Raw genomic sequence first — 21,186 nt, 5'->3', positions numbered from 1 at the left:
TATTTTTTTTAAAAAATTATTTCAAATAGTTTCCTATCCAAGGAGGAGGAAAAACCTTAAAAATAGAAAAAGGGGTTTGTCTGGGTTTGGGGGATTTAATCGAGAAGGTGGTTCTGTTGTCTAAGTAGTCGACGATTACTATGAAGCAATGGGTTCAGACATTTGTGTAAACTTGAAGTACGGTACAAAACTGGCCTAACATCTAAACAAATGTGGAAAGCAAAATGAAAAGGTCATTTGACGTCGGACTTGCTACAGAAACAACAATGCCGTTTCTACGTCATTTTCAATTCCGCAAACTCAAAGTGCTGCAACCGACTTCTTAATGCTTTTCAGACTTGGCCATGTGAGTAATTAATGCGTAACGTTTGGGACCTTCTTTTTTTTATTGGGACCTTCCCTCACATACACTCGCTCACCTCTTAGACTAGGAGCGTTCCATGGGTGTTTTACCCCTCCCGAAAGGGCAAAAAAAAATATTTTTATGTGTTTTTCTTTTATGGTCAAACAAGAAATTCGGGACATCGTCCCATCTTTGAAACTATATGATCCTATTTAATAATTTAATTTAATATTTAAATTTAATAATTCAAATTTTAACATGTTAAAAACAAATTTGATAATAAAAAATTGAACATTTGAATTAATTAAATAACACTGAATTTTTTAAACAAAACTTACTCCCATAAATAAGTAATAAATAAATTTTCTAAGCACTATATTTTTTTAATACGTAATTAACAATTCAATGACTTGTCAGATTTTATATTTTACAATTCAATAATTTAATAAATATTGAATGCATAATTCACATTTCAATTTTATCAAATACTCCCTAAATTACGATTTTCTTCTTATATAAGACCCATAAATGCAAGCAAAAGTGAAGGCATGGTGAGCTATACTTGGCTAGTACATTAGCAAGTCAAAAAGGTCTTTAAGCAATGAGATGGAGAATATAAAGCACCAAAGTGTAGTTGTCAACGGCATAAATATGCACGTAGCTGAGGTTGGTGAAGGCCCAGCGGTGTTACTCTTACATGGTGAAGAAGCACGGAACTTCCCCGGACCGAGCTGACCTGATGAGCTCGGCGAGCTGATGGAAAGAGCGCGTCCTAAGCCTGAAAGAAAAACGAGAGAATGAACTAACAGGGGCCCCGAGGTAATTCCTGAGGGCGCTCCGACGGTCAAGTTAGTTTTCCGGTGAGTGGAGAGTGTACTAGCAGTCGGGAGTGAGTTGCCAATGGTGAGCGTACCTTGCGCAGTCATTGTGCGTTACTACTTATACCTTATTAGGAGTCCGACCTCCGTACGCTTCGGGACTTGCCCTGGATAGCTCCCAATCCCGCGCTGAGGGGGATTCTCCCCGCCCTCCGCGGGGTAGCTCTCGGGAGCCCCATGGAGCCCTAGCCGCCGCGTGACCTGGGCTGGTTCCCCATGGGCCCGAGGTCCAAGCCCAACTCGGATCGCCCAGGGCTGCCACGTGTACAGGCCCAGGACGGGACCTCTGCACTAACCCCCTAGATTAGGTCAGGCTCCCAGGCAGACCTGATCTATTCCCTTGCCACGTGGAAGCCCATCATCGCACTGCTCTGCCGCGGTCACCTCCGGTGCAGTGCTGACATTGGGAAGTGGCGTTCGCGTCCTTTCAGTTGTCACGTCCCCTCGATCTCCGTACCGCTCTTGAATGCGTTCACACGGGACGGTTCAAATTCAAGTAACCGTTTTTCCCCCCCTTTCGTCCCTTATAAATAGGGGCTGCCAAATTCCGTTTAACTCTATTTGTCATTTTCTCCTTTCCTCGTGCATTTCCAATTCTCAGCAACAAGGCTTCCGGCTTCCAGCATCCAGATTCCGGCGACTTCTCCATCCTTTTTTTCACTTCGATTATCAGTAAGTTCTCTCCCCTCTTCTTTCACGTTCCCTTTTCTCCTTTGGCCCCCTTCTGCATTTTATGTCGGACCATTCCGGCGTCACTTCCACCGCATCCCAGATTCCGGCCCGTCGTAGAGCCCCCAGAATCTTTATTTCCTCCTCGTCCTAATCTTCATCGTCCTCATCCTCATCTTCTCCTCCTCCTGCTTCTTCCTCTTCTTCCAATCCCAATTTCCCAATTGCTGACTTGTTGGAGCCTATTGACATCATGAGCTCTCCATCCGCCCATTCTCCTTCTGCCCGACTCCTAGAGGAGGTGGCCGAGCTCGATACCCTCATCGAGCAGCAAGCCGCCTCCATCCCCTCCCCCAAGTCTCCACATAACTCCCCTGGCGGAACCCAGAGGGGAGCTGGGGAGGACAGGGATTCCTCCGAGGGGACCCCTGCTTCCGAGCAGGGGGATGATCCGGAGTTCAATTACGGTCACCCCGACCGGGAGGGGGCCACCCTCTCGCCCGGGGCGGTGGCCGAGCTGGCCGCGTCATTCTCCATTTCCCCGGCCTTCGAGCCGCGAGCCGCCGGGCCCACCGATCGAGCATGCCGACCTCCCCCAGGCTTTGTAGTCATTTACAAAGAGCAACTGGTCGCGGGGCTCCGACTCCCCATTCCTCCGCCCCCGAGATCCTGAGCTACTGGGGGCTCAGGATCACCCAGGTCCACCCTAACTCGATCAGGATCATCATCGGATTCCTGATCTACTGTCAGATCTGCTCCATCCCCTATTCTCTCTCTCTCTTTCGTGCTTCCTACGCCCTCAAGGCTTCTCTCCCTGGGTGGTACTACTTCTCAAGGCTTCGATCCGCCAGCAATCGCGGCGGAAAGGGCACCCAAGATCTTCTATACGGGGTCCCCTCTTCCTCCGTAAAACACTAGAAGGGGGACTTCTTTTTCGTTAAAACCACGCAATTTCCTCCCAATGCGTGGAAGGTTGGGGGGGTCGAGGACGACTCCTGTCCGGAGGACCTGGACCCTGAGGCCTTCGGCCAGCTGCTGGGCTCTGCGGTGAAGCTGTACGCAGCCAAGTTCTCCACCGAGCAGATTTCCGCGGCCGGGCTGTTGGGGAAGCTGTCTGGGTCCCCCGGAGGGGTGGCATTCTCCCCCGCCGACCGAGATGCCTGTAATACTGCACCTGTTCCCTTGTTATCTGTTACCTTTTCCCCTTTATTTCTCTGACCTATAGCACTAATCCGGTGGTGTTCTCTGCAGTGAAGAGGCTCTCCAGGCTACTAGGCGCGTCGACAGAGGAGGTCGCCTCCACTACACAGCCTGAGGCGGCGAAGAGGGCACCTGAGACCTCTGCGACTCCTGGGGGCAGCTCGGTCCCCCAGAAGGAGGCCTCTCAAGCTCAGTCCCCCTCCAAGCAGGTCCCCGGCAAAAAGAAGGTAACGGGGCAGAAGAGGGGACGAGAGGACGAGCTTTCCCAACCCGGAAGGAAACCTGCGCAGGGCCCGGCACAGCGCCCTCTCCAGCTGACGTCTGGGGGCCCTGTCCACCTGGGGATAGGCTCTGCGGAAGAGCACGCCCAGGAGAGCGCCCCCCGAGCTTGTGGCATTTCCGCCACGTGGCCCCCGCGAAGCCGGGGCAGGCCCCCACGATGCACGATCCCCGGCACTTCTGCCCGTCCTGGGAGCTCTCCATCAATGACCGAGCCCAATTCCCCGGGGTGGCTCGCGAGCTGGTCACGGGCTCAGTCCTTCCACGCGACAAAAAGTGGATGGAGCTGGCCAGCCCGTCCGAGCTCCAGGACATGTACTACACCGCCCAGGCCCAAGTAAGCCCTCTCCCTTTTAGGCCCCTTGGGTCCCTGTTCTTTCTCTGAATGGGGTTCGTAATATGCTAACTCTTACTTTCATTTCTTTAGGCCAACGCCGCCGGTACTGCCCTGGTGACCCGCTTCTCCGAGCTGTCTCCCGACTTGGAGAAGATGCAAAAGAAGAATCGGGAGACCGAGCAGAAGCTCACCAAGGCCCTTAAGGAGGTAGACTCCCTTAAGGCCAAACTGGGCAAGGCTGAGAAGGAGCTGGAGGGGTCCCAGGTCCAGCTCGCCTCCACCCGGTCCGAGCTGGACCAAGAGAAGAAGGGCGTGGCGAAACTGAGGGAGGAGCACGCCATTGAGCTCTCCGGCACCGTCAGCCGGGAACGCGAGAAGGCTGTCCGAGACTTCATCTCTTCCGATCAGTTCGCCGAGGACGTGGCCCTCCTCAACCAGCCCATCCTCCAGGTCGGCGCCACGCGGGCCCTGGACAAGGTGAAGAGCCTCAACCCACCCGGCTTCAACTTGGCGGATTTCAAGGACTACAATCCTGCGGTCGAGGAGAAGTTGGACTGGCTCTTCGATGGGTACCGCAAGGGGCATGCCCTGAAGGACCTGATGGGAAGGAGCGACGTGGGGGCCGAGCTGGCGGAGCTTCCTCTGGAGGAGGAGGAGACTCCTGGCAGGGCTTCCGGAAAGGAGCCTGTGGCTTAGGGCAGCGGTCACTCCAGAAACCCTTTCCATCCTCTTATAAGGATGTGACCATGCCCCGCAGCTCAAGATCTCCACAGATCCTTTTTAACAGCCTTCTCCACACGCCCCCCCAACATGCTTAAGGTGTACCTTCGGCTCCCACCTCTCAACATGCTTAAGGTGTACCTTCAACTTCCTCCTTGAGCAGATCGCCAGCAAGAAGAAGGCATAGCTAGGTTCCCCTTTCCTTGTATAGCTCGGTAAGCCTTGTAATAGATAGGGTCTGAATGTATATATGAGATGAAGTTTTTAAATGAAACTGTCTGATTTGTCTTTCCATTCCCTGCTAACGGCAAACTCTAGTGACCGAAAAGGAACACCGACCTCCCGGATCGAGCGCCAAATAGATCCTTCAAGGCGGCGTGCCGACCTCTTGGGTCGAGCATCTAACGCCCTTTAAGCTAACAGCTAAGTTGTCAGGGACACCAAACCATCAAGCCATCAGGCTGATTTGGCAGTAGAATTCCAAAAAACCGGAGTGATGCGCCGACCTCCAGGGCCGAACACAAAACACCTAGGCTTCAAGCTACGCCAACCTCCAGGGTCGAACGTCAAACCCGATTTAATGGAACGGCGTGCCGGCCTCTTGGGTCGAGCATCGAGCCCCAAGGTTTTTGAGTTGCGTCGACCTCCTGGGTCGAGCGGTAAAGTTCCAGAGGCGGTCCTGCCGACCCCTTGGGTCGAGCATCACGTCCCAGACCTTGAAGGCCTTCCGTCGACTCATTATTTCGACTTGTCCCCTGGTCGCCGACCTCCTGGGTCGAACGCCCAAACATTTTCAAAAGTAATCATGCTGACCTCCCGGGTCGAGCGTCGATTCCTCAAACTTGAAAAAGCCTTTCACCCGTTACGATTTCTCACCCCCAACCCCCTCGCTAGGACACTTAGCTTGATCTGAGTGTGCTAGTGTAGAGGTGAAAGGTTAAACGAAATTGATAGTGAGAAGGGATCTAAAACAAGGAAACTGAGCATTTATTTAATGATGAAATGGTACTAAAATTTCAAAGAATACAATAAGACACCCTGGACAAACCTATCCTACGAATAACCGCAAATTCGAGAAGTGCCAAGTGCGGGGTACCTCTACTCCGTCTAATTTTGCAAGCTTACAGTACCCAGCCGGGCTTGTCTCTAAGACCTTGTACGGCCCTTCCCAATTTGGATCAAGCTTGTTGGTGCTATGAATTCGGCTGATTGAGTTCCTTCTCAGGACGAGGTCTCCAGGCTGGTACTGCGTACTCCGTACCCTCGCGTTGTGGTAACGGGCGAGCTGGCTTTTGTACTTAGCCATTCGTATCGCCGTCTCTCCCCGCTTGGCCTCCAGCAGGTCCAAGTTGCACCTCAGCTCTTCCTCGTTGGCTGTCGCAACGAAGTTTTGTGTTCGGGGCGATGGGAGGCTGACCTCCGCGGGCACCACCGCCTCCGCCCCGTAAGTCAGGGAAAACGGGGTCTCGTGGGTGGCCGTCCTCGGTGTAGTGCGGTAGGCCCAAAGGACGCTAGGTAGTTCTTCTAACCAGTTAAACTGGGCTAGTTCCAACCTGATCTTTAACCCCTGCAGAATGGTTCGGTTAACATTCTCCACCTGACCGTTGGCCTGGGGGTGTCCGACCGAGGTGAAGTGCTGGCTAATCCCCAGCTTGGCGCACCAGCTTTTGAAGAGATTTTCAGCAAACTGTCGCCCGTTGTCGGATATCAATACATGCGGGATCCCGAAGCGGCAGACTATATTTTTCCAAAAGAACTTCTGAATTGCCCTTCCGGAGATAGTGGCCAGTGGCTCGGCCTCCATCCACTTCGTGAAATAGTCGATGGCCACCACGAGGTGTTCGTACCTGCCCAGAGCTCGGGTGAAGGGACCCAGGAGGTCTATCCCCCACTGGGCAAAGGGCCAAGGACCGTGGATGGGGACCATCTCCCGAGTGGGTTGGTGGCGCAGCGGGGCGTGCACCTGACATGCTCGGCATTTCTGAACCAGAGCCGCCGCATCTTGGAAAACCGAGGGCCAATAGTAGACCAGGAGAAGGCACTTTTTGGCCAGTACCCGGGACCCCACATGCACCGCGCATAATCCTTCGTGGACTTCACGGAGGACGTAATCGCCCTCTTCAGGAGTTACGCACTTTAGCCAGGGGGATGAATAAGACCTCCTATAGAGGGTCCCCTCGGCGTAGGTGTACTTAGCAGCTCTGAGTTGGAGTCGGCGGGCTTCGATTTTGTTTGCGAGGAGGTTTCCCGAGCTGAGGAAATCTGCGATGGGGGTCATCCATGAGGCCGGGCTATCTATGGCCAGGACCTGAACCTGATCAACGCTTTTTGCTTGACCACCTCGACTAGGACCTCCTTGCAAAGGTGGGCAAACGAGGAGGATGCCAATTTTGACAGGGCGTCCGCCCGCTTGTTCTGTGACCTCGGCACCCGCTCGATCTCGAAAATGTCAAACAGGGCTCTCGCCTCTCGTACCTTGGCCAAGTATCTCTTCATGACGTCTTCCTTAGTTTCGTACTCCCCGCGGACTTGGTTGACTACGAGCTAAGAATCACTCCTGACCTTGATCGCGGTTACACCCATCTGGTGGGCTATCCGCAGCCCTGTCAATAGGGCCTTATACTCGGCCTCGTTATTGGATGCCGGGAAGTCGAACCTGAGCGCGTAGGTCAGCTCTTCCCCTGTAGGCGAGGTGAGTAGCAGGCCAGCTCCGCTTCCCTCCTTGTTTGAGGCCCCGTCCACGAACAGTACCCAAGGCTCTTCCGGCCGGGCCTCCTCGGGCAGGGAGCTCGGCTCAATTGTGGACAGACTGACTCCTTCGGCGAGGAAGTCCGCTAGGGCCTGGGCTTTGATAGCGGTGCGGGGCTGGTAGCCGATGTCGTGCTCGGCGAGCTCGACGGCCCACTTAGTCATCATACCCGAAACCTCAAGTTTTGTGAGTATCTGTCGCAAGGGCTGATCGGTCCTGACCACAATGCTGTGGGCCTGGAAGTATGGTCGGAGCTTCCGGGCAGCATGTACCAGGGCGAGGACCAGTTTCTCTGCCGGCGTATACCGCGTTTCCATACCTTGTAAGGCGCGGCTAACATAATATATTGGCCTCTGAGCCCCCCTATCTTCCCGCACCAAAACCGCGCTGACGGCCTCGTTGCAAGTGGACAAGTACAGGAACAAGGTTTCTCCCTGCTCTGGGGCGGTCAGGGTGGGCAGCTCGGCCAGATACGCCTTCAAGTCGGTGAAGGCCTTCTGGCACTTCTCGGTCCACTAAAAGTCCTTAGGCGCTTTTAGGATTCGGAAGAAGGGGAGCCCCCTTACCGCGGACCATGAGAGGAACCTATTCAGGGCGGCCATCCTTCCCGTGAGTCGCTGGACCTCTTTCACATTCCGTGGAGTGGCCATGTCCATGATGGCCTGGAGTTTTTCGGGGTTGGCCCCGATCCCTTCTCGGGAGACCAAGAAACCGAGGAACCGGCCCGACCTAACTCCGAAGGTGCACTTCTTCGGGTTCAACCGCATCCGGCTTTCCCAGAGGATGTTCAGGATCTCCCTCAAGTCGGGGACGAGCTGTGATCCTGCTCGGCTCTTGACGATCATGTCGTCCACGTAGACCTCCATGTTCCTGCCGATCTGGTTCTGAAATAATTTGTTGACCAAGCGCTGGTAAGTAGCTCCAGCGTTCTTTAACCCGAATGGCATCGTCCGGTAGCAGTAGGTCCCTTCCTCGGTGATGAACGAAGTCTTTTCCCGATCCTCCTCGGCCATCTCTATCTGGTGGTATCCCTTAAAGGCATCCAGGAAACACAAAACGTCAAAACCAACAGTAGCATCTACGGACCTGTCGATCCTCGGCAAGGGGAAGCAGTCTTTCGGGCAGGCCTTATTGAGATCTGCAAAGTCAACGCACATCCTCCAGGACTGGTCCTCCTTCTTTACTAGAACAGGGTTGGCTAGCCAGGTGGGGTAGTAGACCTCCATGATGATTTTGGATTCCAGCAGCTTTCCGACCTCCTTCCTGATCGCCTCATTTCTCTCTGGAGCGAAATTCCTCTTTTTCTGTTTCACTGGCTTAGAGCGGGGGTTTATGTTGAGGTGGTGGACGGTCAGGTCAGTCGGAATCCAAGGCATGTCCTCTACCGTCCAAGCGAAAACCTGGGCGTACTCCCTTAGGAGGGCCTTCAGGTCATCCTTCTCTTTGGGCGATAGCGACACACCGATGCGGATTATCTGGTCAGGTCTGTCCTCCTTCAATGGGAACTCCTCGATCTCATCCTGAGTGCCCAGCTGCCGATCCTCCTCCCCCGGGATGTAAGGCTCCAAACTGGTCGTCTGAGCGACCACCTTCTCGTGTCTCCGGAGCATGGCTAGGTAACAAGCTCGGGCCACCTCCGGATCTCCATGCACCTCGGCAATTCCTCCTGGGGTGGGGAATTTGACGCTGAGGTGGAGCGATGAGGGAATCGCTCGGAGGGCATTCAAAGCGGACCGACCTAGGAATATGTTGTACGAGAATGGCTGCTTGACCACCACGAAGTTGACAGGGATGGTCCGGCATCTGGGTGCCTGACCTACCGTGACCATCAGGGTGATCATCCCCTCCGGATTGATGGGCGGTCCGGTAAAGCCTACTAGAGGTGTCCGAACAGGGGTTAGCTGTCCGTCCTCCAGGCCGAGCTCTTTCAACACCCTGTAAAACAGGATGTCCACTGCACTTCCCTGATCGACGTATACTTTCTTCACCCGGTAATTATTGGTAACAACGTCTATTACGATGGCCTCATGATTTCCGGATGCCAAGGGAACCGCGTCCCTCGGTCCGAAGGTGATCTCCTCGTCCATGCGCAGACGCTTCAGTGAATCATCTCCGTCTGGGGGAGGTCACCTGTTCTTCCGGGCTGTATGGCTGTCTCCTCCCGTAGGACCCCAAGCTATGGTGTTTATAACCCCTACCAAGTTCTGAGTGCCCTGGTCGGGGGAGTGGCCTCGGGCCGCGTCACGCCGCTCAAGGCCGTCTCGGCGGTAGCCTTCACCCCTCTCTTCGCGGTAGGCACGTCTGCGCTCCTGGTCCGGCCGACCTGGCTGCACAAACCGCCCCAAGAAACCACGCTGGATTAGGTGTTCAATCTCCTTCTGCAAGGCCCAACATCCCTCCGTGTCGTGCCCTACATCCCGGTGGAAGGCACAGTACCGGTCCTGGTTCCTTTTATTCCGGGGCGTCCCCATCTTGCGCGGCCGTCCTCCTAGACCCTCTGCCTCCATCACAGCCAGGATCTGTGCCCTTGGCCGAGTCAGGGGTGTATACCCTTTTTTCGGGAGTGGCGGTTGAGCGGGGGCTTTATCCTTAGAGAGGCGATCGAAGACGTTCTTCCTGTCTTGGCCGTCCTTGGTTTCTGGGGGGTTTCCCCGTCCTCTCCGATCTCCGAGTTCCCGATCTGACTCTCGCTTCAGGCGGGCGGCCTCCTCTGCGTTGGCGGCGGCGTGAGCCCGGGTCAAGAGCTCTTCCAGATTTTTGGGGGGCTGTTCGGCAAGCTTGTAGTAGAGTTCCTCTACCCTTAGCCCGTTCATGAAGCCAACCATGACCACCTTTTCATCTTTGTCCCTGATCTGCAGGCTTTCTGTGTTGAAGCGAGTCATGAAATTCTTCAGGGACTCGTCCGGCTTTTGCTTGATGGCCATCAGGTGAGCCGCGTTTTTCGAGTAAGTCTTCAAAGAGACGAACTGGGCGGCGAACTGTCTGGCCAGCTCGGTGAAACTCCGGATAGACCCCGGTGCCAGGCCCTGGAACCAGAGCCGGGCCTTATCCTTCAGAAACATGGGGAAGGTCTTGCAACGGAGTGCATCCGCGGCGGTTTTTAGACGCATGTGCGTCAGGAAGACCGAGAGGTGGTCTTCCGGGTCAGTCGAACCATCGTACAGTTCGATGTTCGAGATTTTAAACCTCCGAGGTAACGGGTAGTCCTCTATCTCTCAGGTGAAGGGCGAGGCTGCGTAGTTGTCCTCGTATAGTTGCGGACGCAGGATCTGCTCGAGCTCGTCCCGGACGGGCTGCCATTGGGGAGGGTCCCGCAGCCGGCTCTTGATAGATCGGGCGGGGGAGCGCTCCGGCTCGTTCCGCCCAAGCTTCCACGAGGAGGGATTCCTCGGTCGGCCCCCAGCGGACCGGTCGCGAGAATATCTCTCACTGTCCCCGACCACCGAGGCTCGCGGCCTAGGAGGAGTCCGCGGTCGTTTCCTCCTGGGGGGCTGGTCCCGTGACTCGTTCTCCGAGGGGAATGGGGAGCGACTCTTTCTCCTTCCCCTTCGTCTTAGAGGTCTGCACACCCCCGGCCTCACCCCCCTCCTTCGCCTGCCGGATTATGTCTTCCCGCATGGGGAGGTTCTCGGTTACAAACTGATAGATCTGCTGTTTTCGTTCCCCTGAAAGGGCCAAGCCCCCGGCGCCTCGGGCCGCCTCGGTCTCCATTCGCCGGGACCCCTCACCGGCTCCGGGGTCAGTGTTATTCCCGGTTCGCTTGGAACGCGTTCTCGCCATCAACGCAAATACTCGTACCTTCGGTTCCCACAGACGGTGCCAATTGAAAAAGCACGGAACTTCCCCGGACCGAGCTAAACTGATGAGCTCGGCGAGCTGATGGAAAGAGCGCGTCCTAAGCCTGAAAGAAAAACGAGAGAGTGAACTAACAGGGGCCCCGAGGTAGTCCCCGAGGGCGGTCCGACGGTCAAGTTAGTTTTCCGGTGAGTGGAGAGTGTACTAGCAGTAAAGCAGTCGGGAGTGAGTTGCCAATGGTGAGCGTACCTTGCGCAGTCATTGTGCGTTACTACTTATACCTTCTTAGGAGTCCGACCTCCGTACGCTTCGGGACTTGCCCTGGATAGCTCCCAATCCCGCGCTGAGGGGGATTCTCCCCGCCCTCCGCGGGGTAGCTCTCGGGAGCCCCACGGAGCCCTAGCCGCCGCGTGACCTGGGCTGGTTCCCCATGGGCCCGGGGTCCAAGCCCAACTCGGATCGCCCTGGGCTGCCACGTGTACAGGCCCAGGACGGGGCCTCTGCACATGGCTTCCCGGAGCTTTGGTACTCCTGGCGCCACCAGATGCTGTATCTTGCCTCCAAAGGCTACCGAGCTATTGCCCCCGATCTCCGAGGCTACGGCGACTCTGACGCGCCGCCCAGTCCCAGCAGCTACACGGCCTTCCATGTTGTCGGAGATCTTGTGGCCCTCTTGAACAGTCTGGGTCTAGATAAGGTGTTCTTGGTGGGCCACGACTGGGGTTCTCTCACAGCATGGTACTTGTGCTTGTTCCGACCGGATCGATTCAAGGCCCTGGTCAACATGAGTTGTGTGTACCACTATTTCGACCCCAAAAATCCATCCAAAAAGCCCCTAGAGGAGATGCGCGAGACTTTTGGTGATGACTACTATGTCTGCAGATTTCAGGTAAAATATTCTCTGGAATAATTTCACTCACGTTCCTTCAGATTTAAATAATTACACAAACCTCCGTTCTTCTCCATTCTTATATAGTAAAATGACTATAATATCTTTTATTTATAAATGATTCCTACAAATAGAAAATCTCTACAATTACAACTAATCTTTTATTCTAAAATAATTGTTGTCACACAAACTAAACCCTTATTCTATCTCTCAGACTTTTTCTTTTATCTTTTTTCTCCTGCATTTTATAATTCCTATTTTTTTGCAAATAGACACACTTTCTCTTTTTTGTCTTTTTTTTTTATAAATATTATTCACTTAAAATTACAAAATGACAAGTTGCACGATCATATTTGTTGTCAAATTAAATAAAGGTGAAAAAATGACGGTGATACAGAGTGCATACAATAAAATAAAAATGATAGCTACGAAGGGAACGTGGATTAAAGAAGATTATGGTATTATGCCAATTATGTAAAAAAGAATTTTGAGATATAAAAATTACAGTCAGGTTTGTCTAAAGACATGGAATGTGATTTCTAGTGTTACTTTTGGTTACTGCATGTTAATATTCTTGGTAGGTTACATTATTTTAGTAATAACGAGGTTGAATAGTAACATTGGTTAATTCAAATATTGAATTTAGGTAAAAAAAAAATTAAGGCTAAATATTAAGATGAATGTAGACTTTAATTGTTATAGTTGATTTGCAAGGGAAGTTTTGTGGCGGCAATAGTAGGTTATTAAAATTGTAAAAATATGAAAATTAAGGTGAAGTGGTTTATTGAATTCGTTAGGATGGTAGTTTTGTCGTTTATAATAATTGCAATGTGAAAGAAATTTATTAGTTTGTTTTTCTCTTTTCTAAATAACAAACGAGTATTTTAGGATAGCATAATGGGTCTATATTGTTACTGAAATGCTAATTATAAGGGAGGTAGGTGTAATTTTTTAAATCAGATGAGAATTTTCTGCAATAGTTAAAAACCTCAGGCGAGATTTTTGAAATTATTCCATATTCTTTACCACTACTTAGTAGTTGAAAGTGAAACCATCCATGAACGGAAGTTGTAGATTATTGAGGAGAGAGGATGCTAGAGAAAAATTCCTAAACAGATGGAACTTCGGGACCTTAATTGAGGAGTTGTAAATTATTTTGATGCTTGCTCCTAAATAAGCCTTCGAAAAATACAAACTTGCTCTGCATATTTCATCCCATTCCCGGCCCCTGCTCAGTATAATTTCTGTGCTACTACTACTGTTTTTTCTTGTAGCAGGCAACGGAAGAGGTGGAAGAGGAGTTTGCCCCTTGTGAAGGCATTTTTTTCAAATCGTGATACACGTCCACCCTGTATTCCTAGAGGTGGTTTTCAGTATTTTGCTCATCAAAATCCCAACCCAATGCCCGAATGGCTGACACAGGAAGACCTGAATTACTATGCCACTAAATTCAAGAAGACAGGTTTCAGCGGAGGATTCAACTTCTATCGCTGTATAGATCTGTAAGTTATAGTTTTCTACTACTTCTGCTACCCCTAATACCACTTACTTCTTAAATTCGATTCTCAATAATCTGATGGCACTGGATACTCCACAACATTTTAATCAACATTTAACAAGAAATGAGTCCACGCCCATGTTAAACTCCCCACTGGTTGAATCAGATAATTTTCACAACACCAGCACTATCCCAATCAATCACAGAGCGATTGTCAAAGTTGAGACACATGAAAATAGGAATGATCGGTTGTATAAGCTCACAAGTTTTATATTATAAAGAAACTCATGCTCTCAAATCACGCATATTATCTCCACCTAATTAGTATATATGGCCAATGTATCAGAAACTGGGAGCTTTCAGCACCATGGAGAGAAGCGCAAATTCAAGTTCCTGTTAAGTTTGTGGTGGGCGATCTCGACTTAACTTATCATATACCGGGCATCCAAGATTACATACACAATGGAGGATTCAAGAAAGATGTTCCTGACTTGCAAGAAGTGATTGTGATACCAGGAGCTGCCCACTTTATCAACCAGGAAAAGGCAGACGAGTGCAGCATCCACATTTATGATTTCATCAGCAAGTTTTAATTTCTACAGCAATTATCTGCTCCTATTTCCTGCTTTCTAACTCCAAATAAAGGGTTCCTCGGTAAGCCTTCATTTTAGGATGGAGTTCCCGAAAGTTTGAATTCATGAACCTAATGAAAGGATTTCTGTTTGTTAATGCTATGCTTTTCATCAAGTATTCATGCCCCTTTAGAAGTTTTTGAATGCTTGGAGACTCTGCATATATCTGGCAACTTTCAGAAATACCTTCTTGACCTTAGCATAATAAGCATATGACAGGCATTACTAAACAAAGCCGCTTTGTTGATAGTTTCAGTTCTGTTTGATCCGCAATGTGTTAAATTGACATTGCTTGACCTATTGTTCCATCCAGAGTAATATGCCCTTAAAAAGAAGGTATATCAGTTTCTACGCTACTCTATTTCTGACTTCGTACCTAAAGTCCAATCACAGCGTTGCATGAATAAACTACCCCGAGGGTAGGGAAGCCGGGTACTCTTGTATGAACGTGTTCTTAAAAATCTCAGTGGACTCTGCAGTCAATACAATAAAAAAAAAAAAAAAAAAAAAAAAAAGTATTGCACTAGCTCTCAACTCAATACAGCAAGAAATTTTCTCAAAATATTTGCACATCTTTTATTATAGTAACAATATTCTCAATACAAAAAATACAAAGTACGAACTTCTTTATTTCTTGGAAGGCAATAAGCAATATCCTGACCAGGAACAGTTAACTGTCCCATGGATATTTATAGGATATCCGATTCCAAACACTACACCTTTAAAAGATCACAACTAGGAGATGCAGTAAAATGACATTTGCAAACGGTGAAAAAGTACTAAAACTTTTGGATAAAGTCATAGATGTGGGCACTAACTTCCTCTGGCTTTTCCTGGTTAATAAAGTGAGCCACTCCTTCCATTATAACAAATTCCTGCAAGAACGGCACATCTCTTTTAAATCCACCCTTCTGGATATATTCCTTCACACCCGGGGTAGTGAAAGTCGCGTCAAGATCTCCCACAATAAACTTAACAGGTACCTTTATTTGCAATCCTGTCCAAGGAGCTGTGAGCTCCCAATTTCTGCAGCAGTCAAAAGAAAATTATGCACCTAATTCTGTGTTATCTTCTGTGATACTAACGGAACATCTTTGTTGAATAAAAAGTGTAAGCCAAACTTTGCAAGTAAACATCTTCACTTTTTGTTCTAATGTAGCAAATACACCAGGTGAAGCTGAAATATTACAACTGCATACATCAACATAAGTCTGATTTGAGCTGATCAGCAACATATTATTTCTCAAGTTTAACTGAAGGCTTTTAACTTTCAAGGCTCAATTTTGCAATAATGCAAGTCAATGGTTATATGAAAAGTGAAAGAACAAACAAAGCAAAGGAAGAGTTCAGAGGTAAACAAGGATAAAAGATTAGTTTTCATGACAAGAAAAGAGAGTTGATGAGTAAAAACTCACAGATCCATAGCTCGATAGTAGTTCAATCCACCTGTGAAGCCCTTCTGGCTGAACTTGCTGGCAAAGTAATTGACATCATCTTCTGATAACCAAGAGGGCAATTGGATTGGGTTATGAGGTGAGCCTCCAAATCCTACCTCTTTAGGTACACACAGAGGGCCTGGTCTTCGAGATGTTAAGAACTTCTTTATTATCCTTGCTGTGTCAACACGAGCAAACTCCTCTTCTGCTTCTCCAGGTTCCTACACGAAAAAACCATCAAGAAAGGAAATGAATTTCTATTTAGCATCATGTAGAAAGAAGGCCAATGCATTTGCTCTCTTGAATGATTAAACCAAGAAGCATTTAACGTCCAAAACTCTTGCAAGCTGCAGTCTCCTAACAAAACAAGGATACAAATGAAATGACAAGGCAGGTAATTAGATATTTCATCGAGATAAACTCCATTGCAGGTTGGACAAAATTGAAGACAGGTGGTGAGATTTTCAGCTGCCAAAGTTGGCAGCTGGAAGATATCAAACGGATAATAAATAGTCATCCAGACCTAACTAAAACCTGTGATATAAAGTTGGCAGCCCATATCCTAACTAAAACGGATATGGGCTTGCTCAGGTGACACCTAAAGGCAATAAAGCACCAAATCCTGAAATTTTCATTGAGTTAGATCAATGAAGCATGATCAATGCCCATTTTGAAACCCAACAGCTTGCCTAAAATAGAATACACGCACACATAAGCCTCTCCTTAATCTGTGTGTCTCTACAATGTTAATAATCCTAACTTACCAGAAGTTTGCTGCTCAGTGCAGATGCATGACTATGAGAAGGCAGAGCAACGACATATTGCACTTACGTACAAGCTAAAAAATCTGTACTTGCAGCCCTGTTATCTTTTGCTTAACCGAAAAGAAAGAGATGACTAGCAGTAGCAAAACAACCGAAACATCAAGAACAGAAGAAAGGCCCATAAATTAAGCAAATCATCAACAACAAAAAATGGACTTCAATTTTCAAAAGTGAAGTTAACGCCAGAAGAAGAGGGGCCAAAAAAAAGAAAAAGAAAAGAAATTGTTAGTGGAAGCAAGCACCTGAAATCTGCAGATGTAGTAATCGTCCCCGAAACGAGCGCGCATAGCCTCTAAGGGCTTCCTCTTGGGGTTCCTAGGGGTGAAGACAACGCTCATATTCACCAGGGCCTTGATCCTGTCAGGTCTCAGCAGGCAAAAGTACCAGGCCATGACGGCCCCCCAATCGTGGCCCACTAGGAAGACCCGGTCGAGGCCCAGGGAGTCGAGGAGGCCCACCAGGTCCCCGACGATGTGGAGGGCGGTGTAGTTGGAAGGGGAAGGCGGGGCGTCGGAGTCCCCATAGCCGCGGAGGTCAGGGGCAATAGCCCGGTAACCTTTGGCAGAAAGTGAGAGCATCTGGTGGCGCCACGAGTACCAGAGCTCTGGGAAGCCATGGAGGAATAATATTGCAGGGCCATCGCCTATTTCCGCGATGTGCAGGTTTATTCCGTTAACGGGTACCTTTCTGTGCTGTATTTTGTCCATGGTGATGGAGGCGGAGGATTTCAACTTCGCCAATCGGGCGGCCTTTTTTTAATTTTAATTTTTTATTTTGTTGGTATTGGGAACCGTGGAAAAGTTGAAGAACCAAAACTCAGGTGCTTTTAGCATCTGGATAGTCTGCTAATCATTTTATAGTGAGCACTCGCTAAATCTGAGCGAATGAAACAACGGAATTTGATATCAGAAAGTCGTACGGAAGATGACAAAAATTTGGAATATGGAGGTTACAGCACTTGAAAGTTGAACCAATACGGAGGTCGAAATTGTTTTGAACACTTCCACCAAAAAAAAAAGAAATTGTTTGAACACAAGAATTTTCGCCCTATGTAATGACTAGTTTGGGTTATAAGTTAGCAATTTGAACCCTACCTGTAATGAAAAAAATTCAAAAGAGATATCAGGACATTCATTTGATCTAGTAAGTTCCTATACCTACTAGCTCCTTGCATAAACTCTTTAGACTCTCCTTCTCTCCAGATTAGAATAGATTAGGTTATAAAAGTATTATCGTTATCGTAAATAAAAAAAGAAAAAAGAAGAAGTAATGGCTAGTTTGGGAGCTCATGATTAAGAATAAAAGATTTGAAAATTAAGGTCCTGTTTGTTGAAATCATTTAATCACGGAAACGTAAAAGAGGGGAAGAAAAACTGGCTTTAGCCTTTATATTGTTAGGAAGTTTTGGAAGAAAAATATCATTGATGTTGGTCTTTTACTAAAAGGTTTATCCTGCTTTTCCATTTTTTTGCACTGTGTTAAAAGAACAAATATAGTATTTTATAAGAGTAAATTTTTTATACACTGATAATGTATACGTGTTTAAATACACATCATATTAACAAAATTTGATGTTCAAATTTAAATTAGAATGATATAACATACATTCAGACTTGTCAATATACACACCAACGGTCTATAAAAAATTAATACATGTGATAAGTACCTATATCGTATCGGTGTTTAAATTTTTCTTATATTTCATCACACAACGAGTTGAAAAAAGATTGTGAGTTTATTAAGAAGGGAAAATCATAGAAATAATCCTCCCGCATATTTGGCTTTATACTTTTTATGTCTCTCGTATGTATATGATTACAATAAAGCATGTACAAACATATTGTTCTAAACAAAACTTTATTAATTTCCTTGAATTAACAAAATTTTCGTATAGCACGTTATCGTAGTAGTGACCATTGAAAGAGCAAGATCAATCTATGATAAGAGTGCGCTTACTACTGAAATACTCTTATTAAATGTATCTGAAAGCCAAAAAAAAACTAGTGCAAGTAATTTTGTTACCTCTCCTTTATACTCGTATGAAATTGAAAAGACATTGCACAAACTTAATGGCTACAATCACTGAACACTCGTGTCTTCTATAGGAAGCAATAAGATTTTATTTCTCAAATTATTGTGTCCCGTTAATTGTCTTTCAGCTTACAGCAGAATGTATTTCGTAAAGCTAATGGAATTTTTCACATGAAAAAATTTAAATAAAAAATAACTCAACAATGTGGCCTCAGGCTCATTTTCAGTTTTTTTGCCAAGTTTTGACTCAATTATAGCGAAGAGCGACATTATTTGAACACCTGCCAAATCCTCTCCCAATTAGCCAATTTAGATATGTAGCAAAGAAGAAGGATATGATTCTGAATAGAAAATTTCCTAAATGGCACCGCTGCCTGCTCAAAGTATGAAATGTTTACTTGCAATGTACTCTCAGCCATGGACGCTGTCCACACTTTTAAAAATATTAGGTGCAAGTTCAAGAGCCTGCTACCGATAAACGTTTACGTCTAGTAGTTCTCAAACACGAAACAAATAATTAAGGAGAAACATCAAGGAAAGCAAATAGGCGGGCAGGGCAGAACGTTTCAAACACATATCTCAATAGAATATTAGTATGCCTTCAACAATTGACAACAACTTAAACTCTGAATCCTCTGCTATTTCTTCTTCCTCTAGCTCGCTCAAATTTCCTTCCCGCGGATCGAACATATGGCTTGGTGTGGCTGTGTGGTACTCCAGGTGCTGGTCCAAAGTGCTTCACTGCTTCACGAGAATTCTTAGGCCCTCTAAGAAGTACCTGCATTATAGAGCCAAAAAATCCATGCCATTAACTGAATGTACAAGTTCCACAGCCAAGAAATCCATGTCATTATCTAAATGTTTTGGGGATTTTTGGGGAGGGCAACTCAAAATGAAGCGGGTAGACATGCCAGAACACAAGTTCGAAGGATTTTAAGTTAATTCTAAGAAGTAAATACGACTAATTTTTCATCTTAAAAGTTCCATATTCATAAAGATTGCTTAGTATAAGTCAAAAACCACTCAATTGCAGGATAGTCTTTCCAACAACTACATTTAGTTCCCTTCTGTCCATCTGCAACATATGAAATTGCACAGGCTTTGAGGGGGAACATAAATCTCCAGCTTTTCACTACTGTCATGAATTCAGAAACCATTTAGACACTTAATACACAAGAGGATGCAAACCCATCTAACGTATCCAATGTGGCCTCAGCAAGAAGCTTACAGAGGTTTACTGAACCTAAACAGGTCATAGAAAGACTTGCCAGCGATTCACATTGAGATAAAATCAAAAAAATTTAAAAAAAAAAGTTGTAAAAGCATGAAAAATCCGAAAACAAGGTACAATTACAAGCAAAATTATCACTCTTTTACATGTACCTAACAGGTAAACTACATTATTCCCTTGCACCTAACAGGTAAACTAAAATTTCCCAGGCAAAGAGAGAGAGGACCTGTTACATATTTCTAAGGGCCAGCCAGATGTAAGAAAACATGCAAGGGAAGAGCATCATGGTGGTATATATATATACACACACACACACACACACGTACATACCGTGTTCTGGCCAAGAGGAGCCCTGAGTGCGAGCTGGTCAAAAGTCAAGCATTCTCCTCCTGCCTTCTCAATCCTAGCCCTCGCAGTCTCAGTAAATCTAAGTGCGGTAACCTTCAGGCAAGGAACTTCATACACACGAGTATCATCCGTGACAGTCCCAACAACCACTGCAATCTTGTCCTCCTGAGAACCACCATACCAAACACATGTTTATACACTCAATTACATTAACACAGACTAATACTATATTTGGCTTTTAGATTGCACTTTGTCCCGAATGGACTCAGGGGCAGGATACTAAATGTTGAGCACCGATAGAGAATGAAGGAAATGAATCAGCCAGTCAACAATTTTAAATGAGAAGATAGAAGCCGTTTGCTATATCAACATTTCGATCCCTGGAACTTACTGTGTATAGAAGCAGTTCAAATTTGCCAACTTAAATTTAACAGAACGGAAATATTACACGAGTTCTTAACCCTGGACGAAATAGGTAGCAAAGATCTTATTATTCCCATAGCATTCTCCAAAAAGGGCATAATGATGGCAGAGGGAGGGAGTTAAGATAGGCACCTTGCCCTTGGTGTAAGTGATCAAGCGTGAAAGCGAAAGAGCAGGCTTGTTAATCTTGCTCATGAACAACCTCTTCAGTATCACTGCATTGAACTTGCTACCGGTCCTCCTCACAAGGAACCGGTACAACTTCACCAGCAGCTTCAAGTATATATCATCGGATTTGGGGGCAGTCCGCTTCGTCTTCTTGCTCTTACCTCCGGCTTTTAGATCGATACCCTAATTAACCCAATCCCACAAACCAGCCAAAAAATAGGTAAAACTCCTTAACACTAAAGGAAAACAAATCCATTGCTAACATAATTAAAAGCAACAAGAAATGCTAGTGATTGAGTCAGAAACTATTATTCAGTAAATGGGATTTAGTACCATGGCGACTGCTTCTGTTGCTTTTCCCCACAGCGGCGCCTGCAGAAACGATAGATGTTTTTCGGCCTGGAAGGGAAGGAAGACTACTAGGGTTATATGCTGCCGTTTTATCTAACTGGGAATCAGGAGAGTGTGGTTTGTCGCCCGTGAATGGACCTAGCCCTAAATGATGTATTTCGGCCCACTTTATGCAACGGAACAATTGTGGTACTTATCATTCCTGACAAAGCCCAATGAATCAAAATGGATCTATTGTTCAATAGTCGTTCGCGTGGTTCTCGTGAATTTTAAGTGGAAGGAATTTTAATAGTTAAAATGATGAATTTCGAATTTACTCAATTTATATGTCATTTAAAATTTGTCCTTCACATCTCTTTATTTTTCCCATGAGCTATTTATTTCA

The 21,186-nt window shown here is 47.3% G+C and overlaps 2 protein-coding genes and 1 pseudogene across 2 annotated transcripts; 1 reads left to right on the top strand and 2 right to left on the bottom strand.

The window, feature by feature from the left end:
- Positions 1–927: 927 nt before the first annotated feature.
- On the top strand, positions 928–14,104 carry LOC113780130 (annotated as a pseudogene).
- Positions 14,105–14,540: 436 nt separating this feature from the next.
- LOC113765006 (epoxide hydrolase A-like) lies at positions 14,541–17,159 on the bottom strand. Its single transcript, XM_027309060.1, has 3 exons — positions 16,492–17,159; positions 15,405–15,646; positions 14,541–15,015 (listed from the first exon to the last, which is right to left on the bottom strand). Exons 1-3 carry the CDS (start codon positions 16,954–16,956, stop codon positions 14,769–14,771), a joined length of 954 nt encoding a protein of 317 aa, XP_027164861.1. The 5' UTR covers positions 16,957–17,159; the 3' UTR covers positions 14,541–14,768.
- Positions 17,160–18,633: 1,474 nt separating this feature from the next.
- On the bottom strand, positions 18,634–20,881 carry LOC113764726 (60S ribosomal protein L18-2). Its single transcript, XM_027308704.1, has 4 exons — positions 20,784–20,881; positions 20,415–20,633; positions 19,842–20,024; positions 18,634–19,058 (listed from the first exon to the last, which is right to left on the bottom strand). The coding sequence occupies exons 1-4, from the start codon at positions 20,784–20,786 to the stop codon at positions 18,900–18,902; spliced, it is 564 nt and encodes a 187-aa protein (XP_027164505.1). The 5' UTR covers positions 20,787–20,881; the 3' UTR covers positions 18,634–18,899.
- Positions 20,882–21,186: the final 305 nt, after the last annotated feature.

Source organism: Coffea eugenioides, chromosome 1 (assembly GCF_003713205.1).
Source record: "Coffea eugenioides isolate CCC68of chromosome 1, Ceug_1.0, whole genome shotgun sequence".
NCBI classification, from domain to species: Eukaryota; Viridiplantae; Streptophyta; class Magnoliopsida; order Gentianales; family Rubiaceae; genus Coffea; species Coffea eugenioides.
Note: the sequence above shows the minus strand (reverse complement) of the source record. Positions and strands in the feature narration are given on the sequence as shown.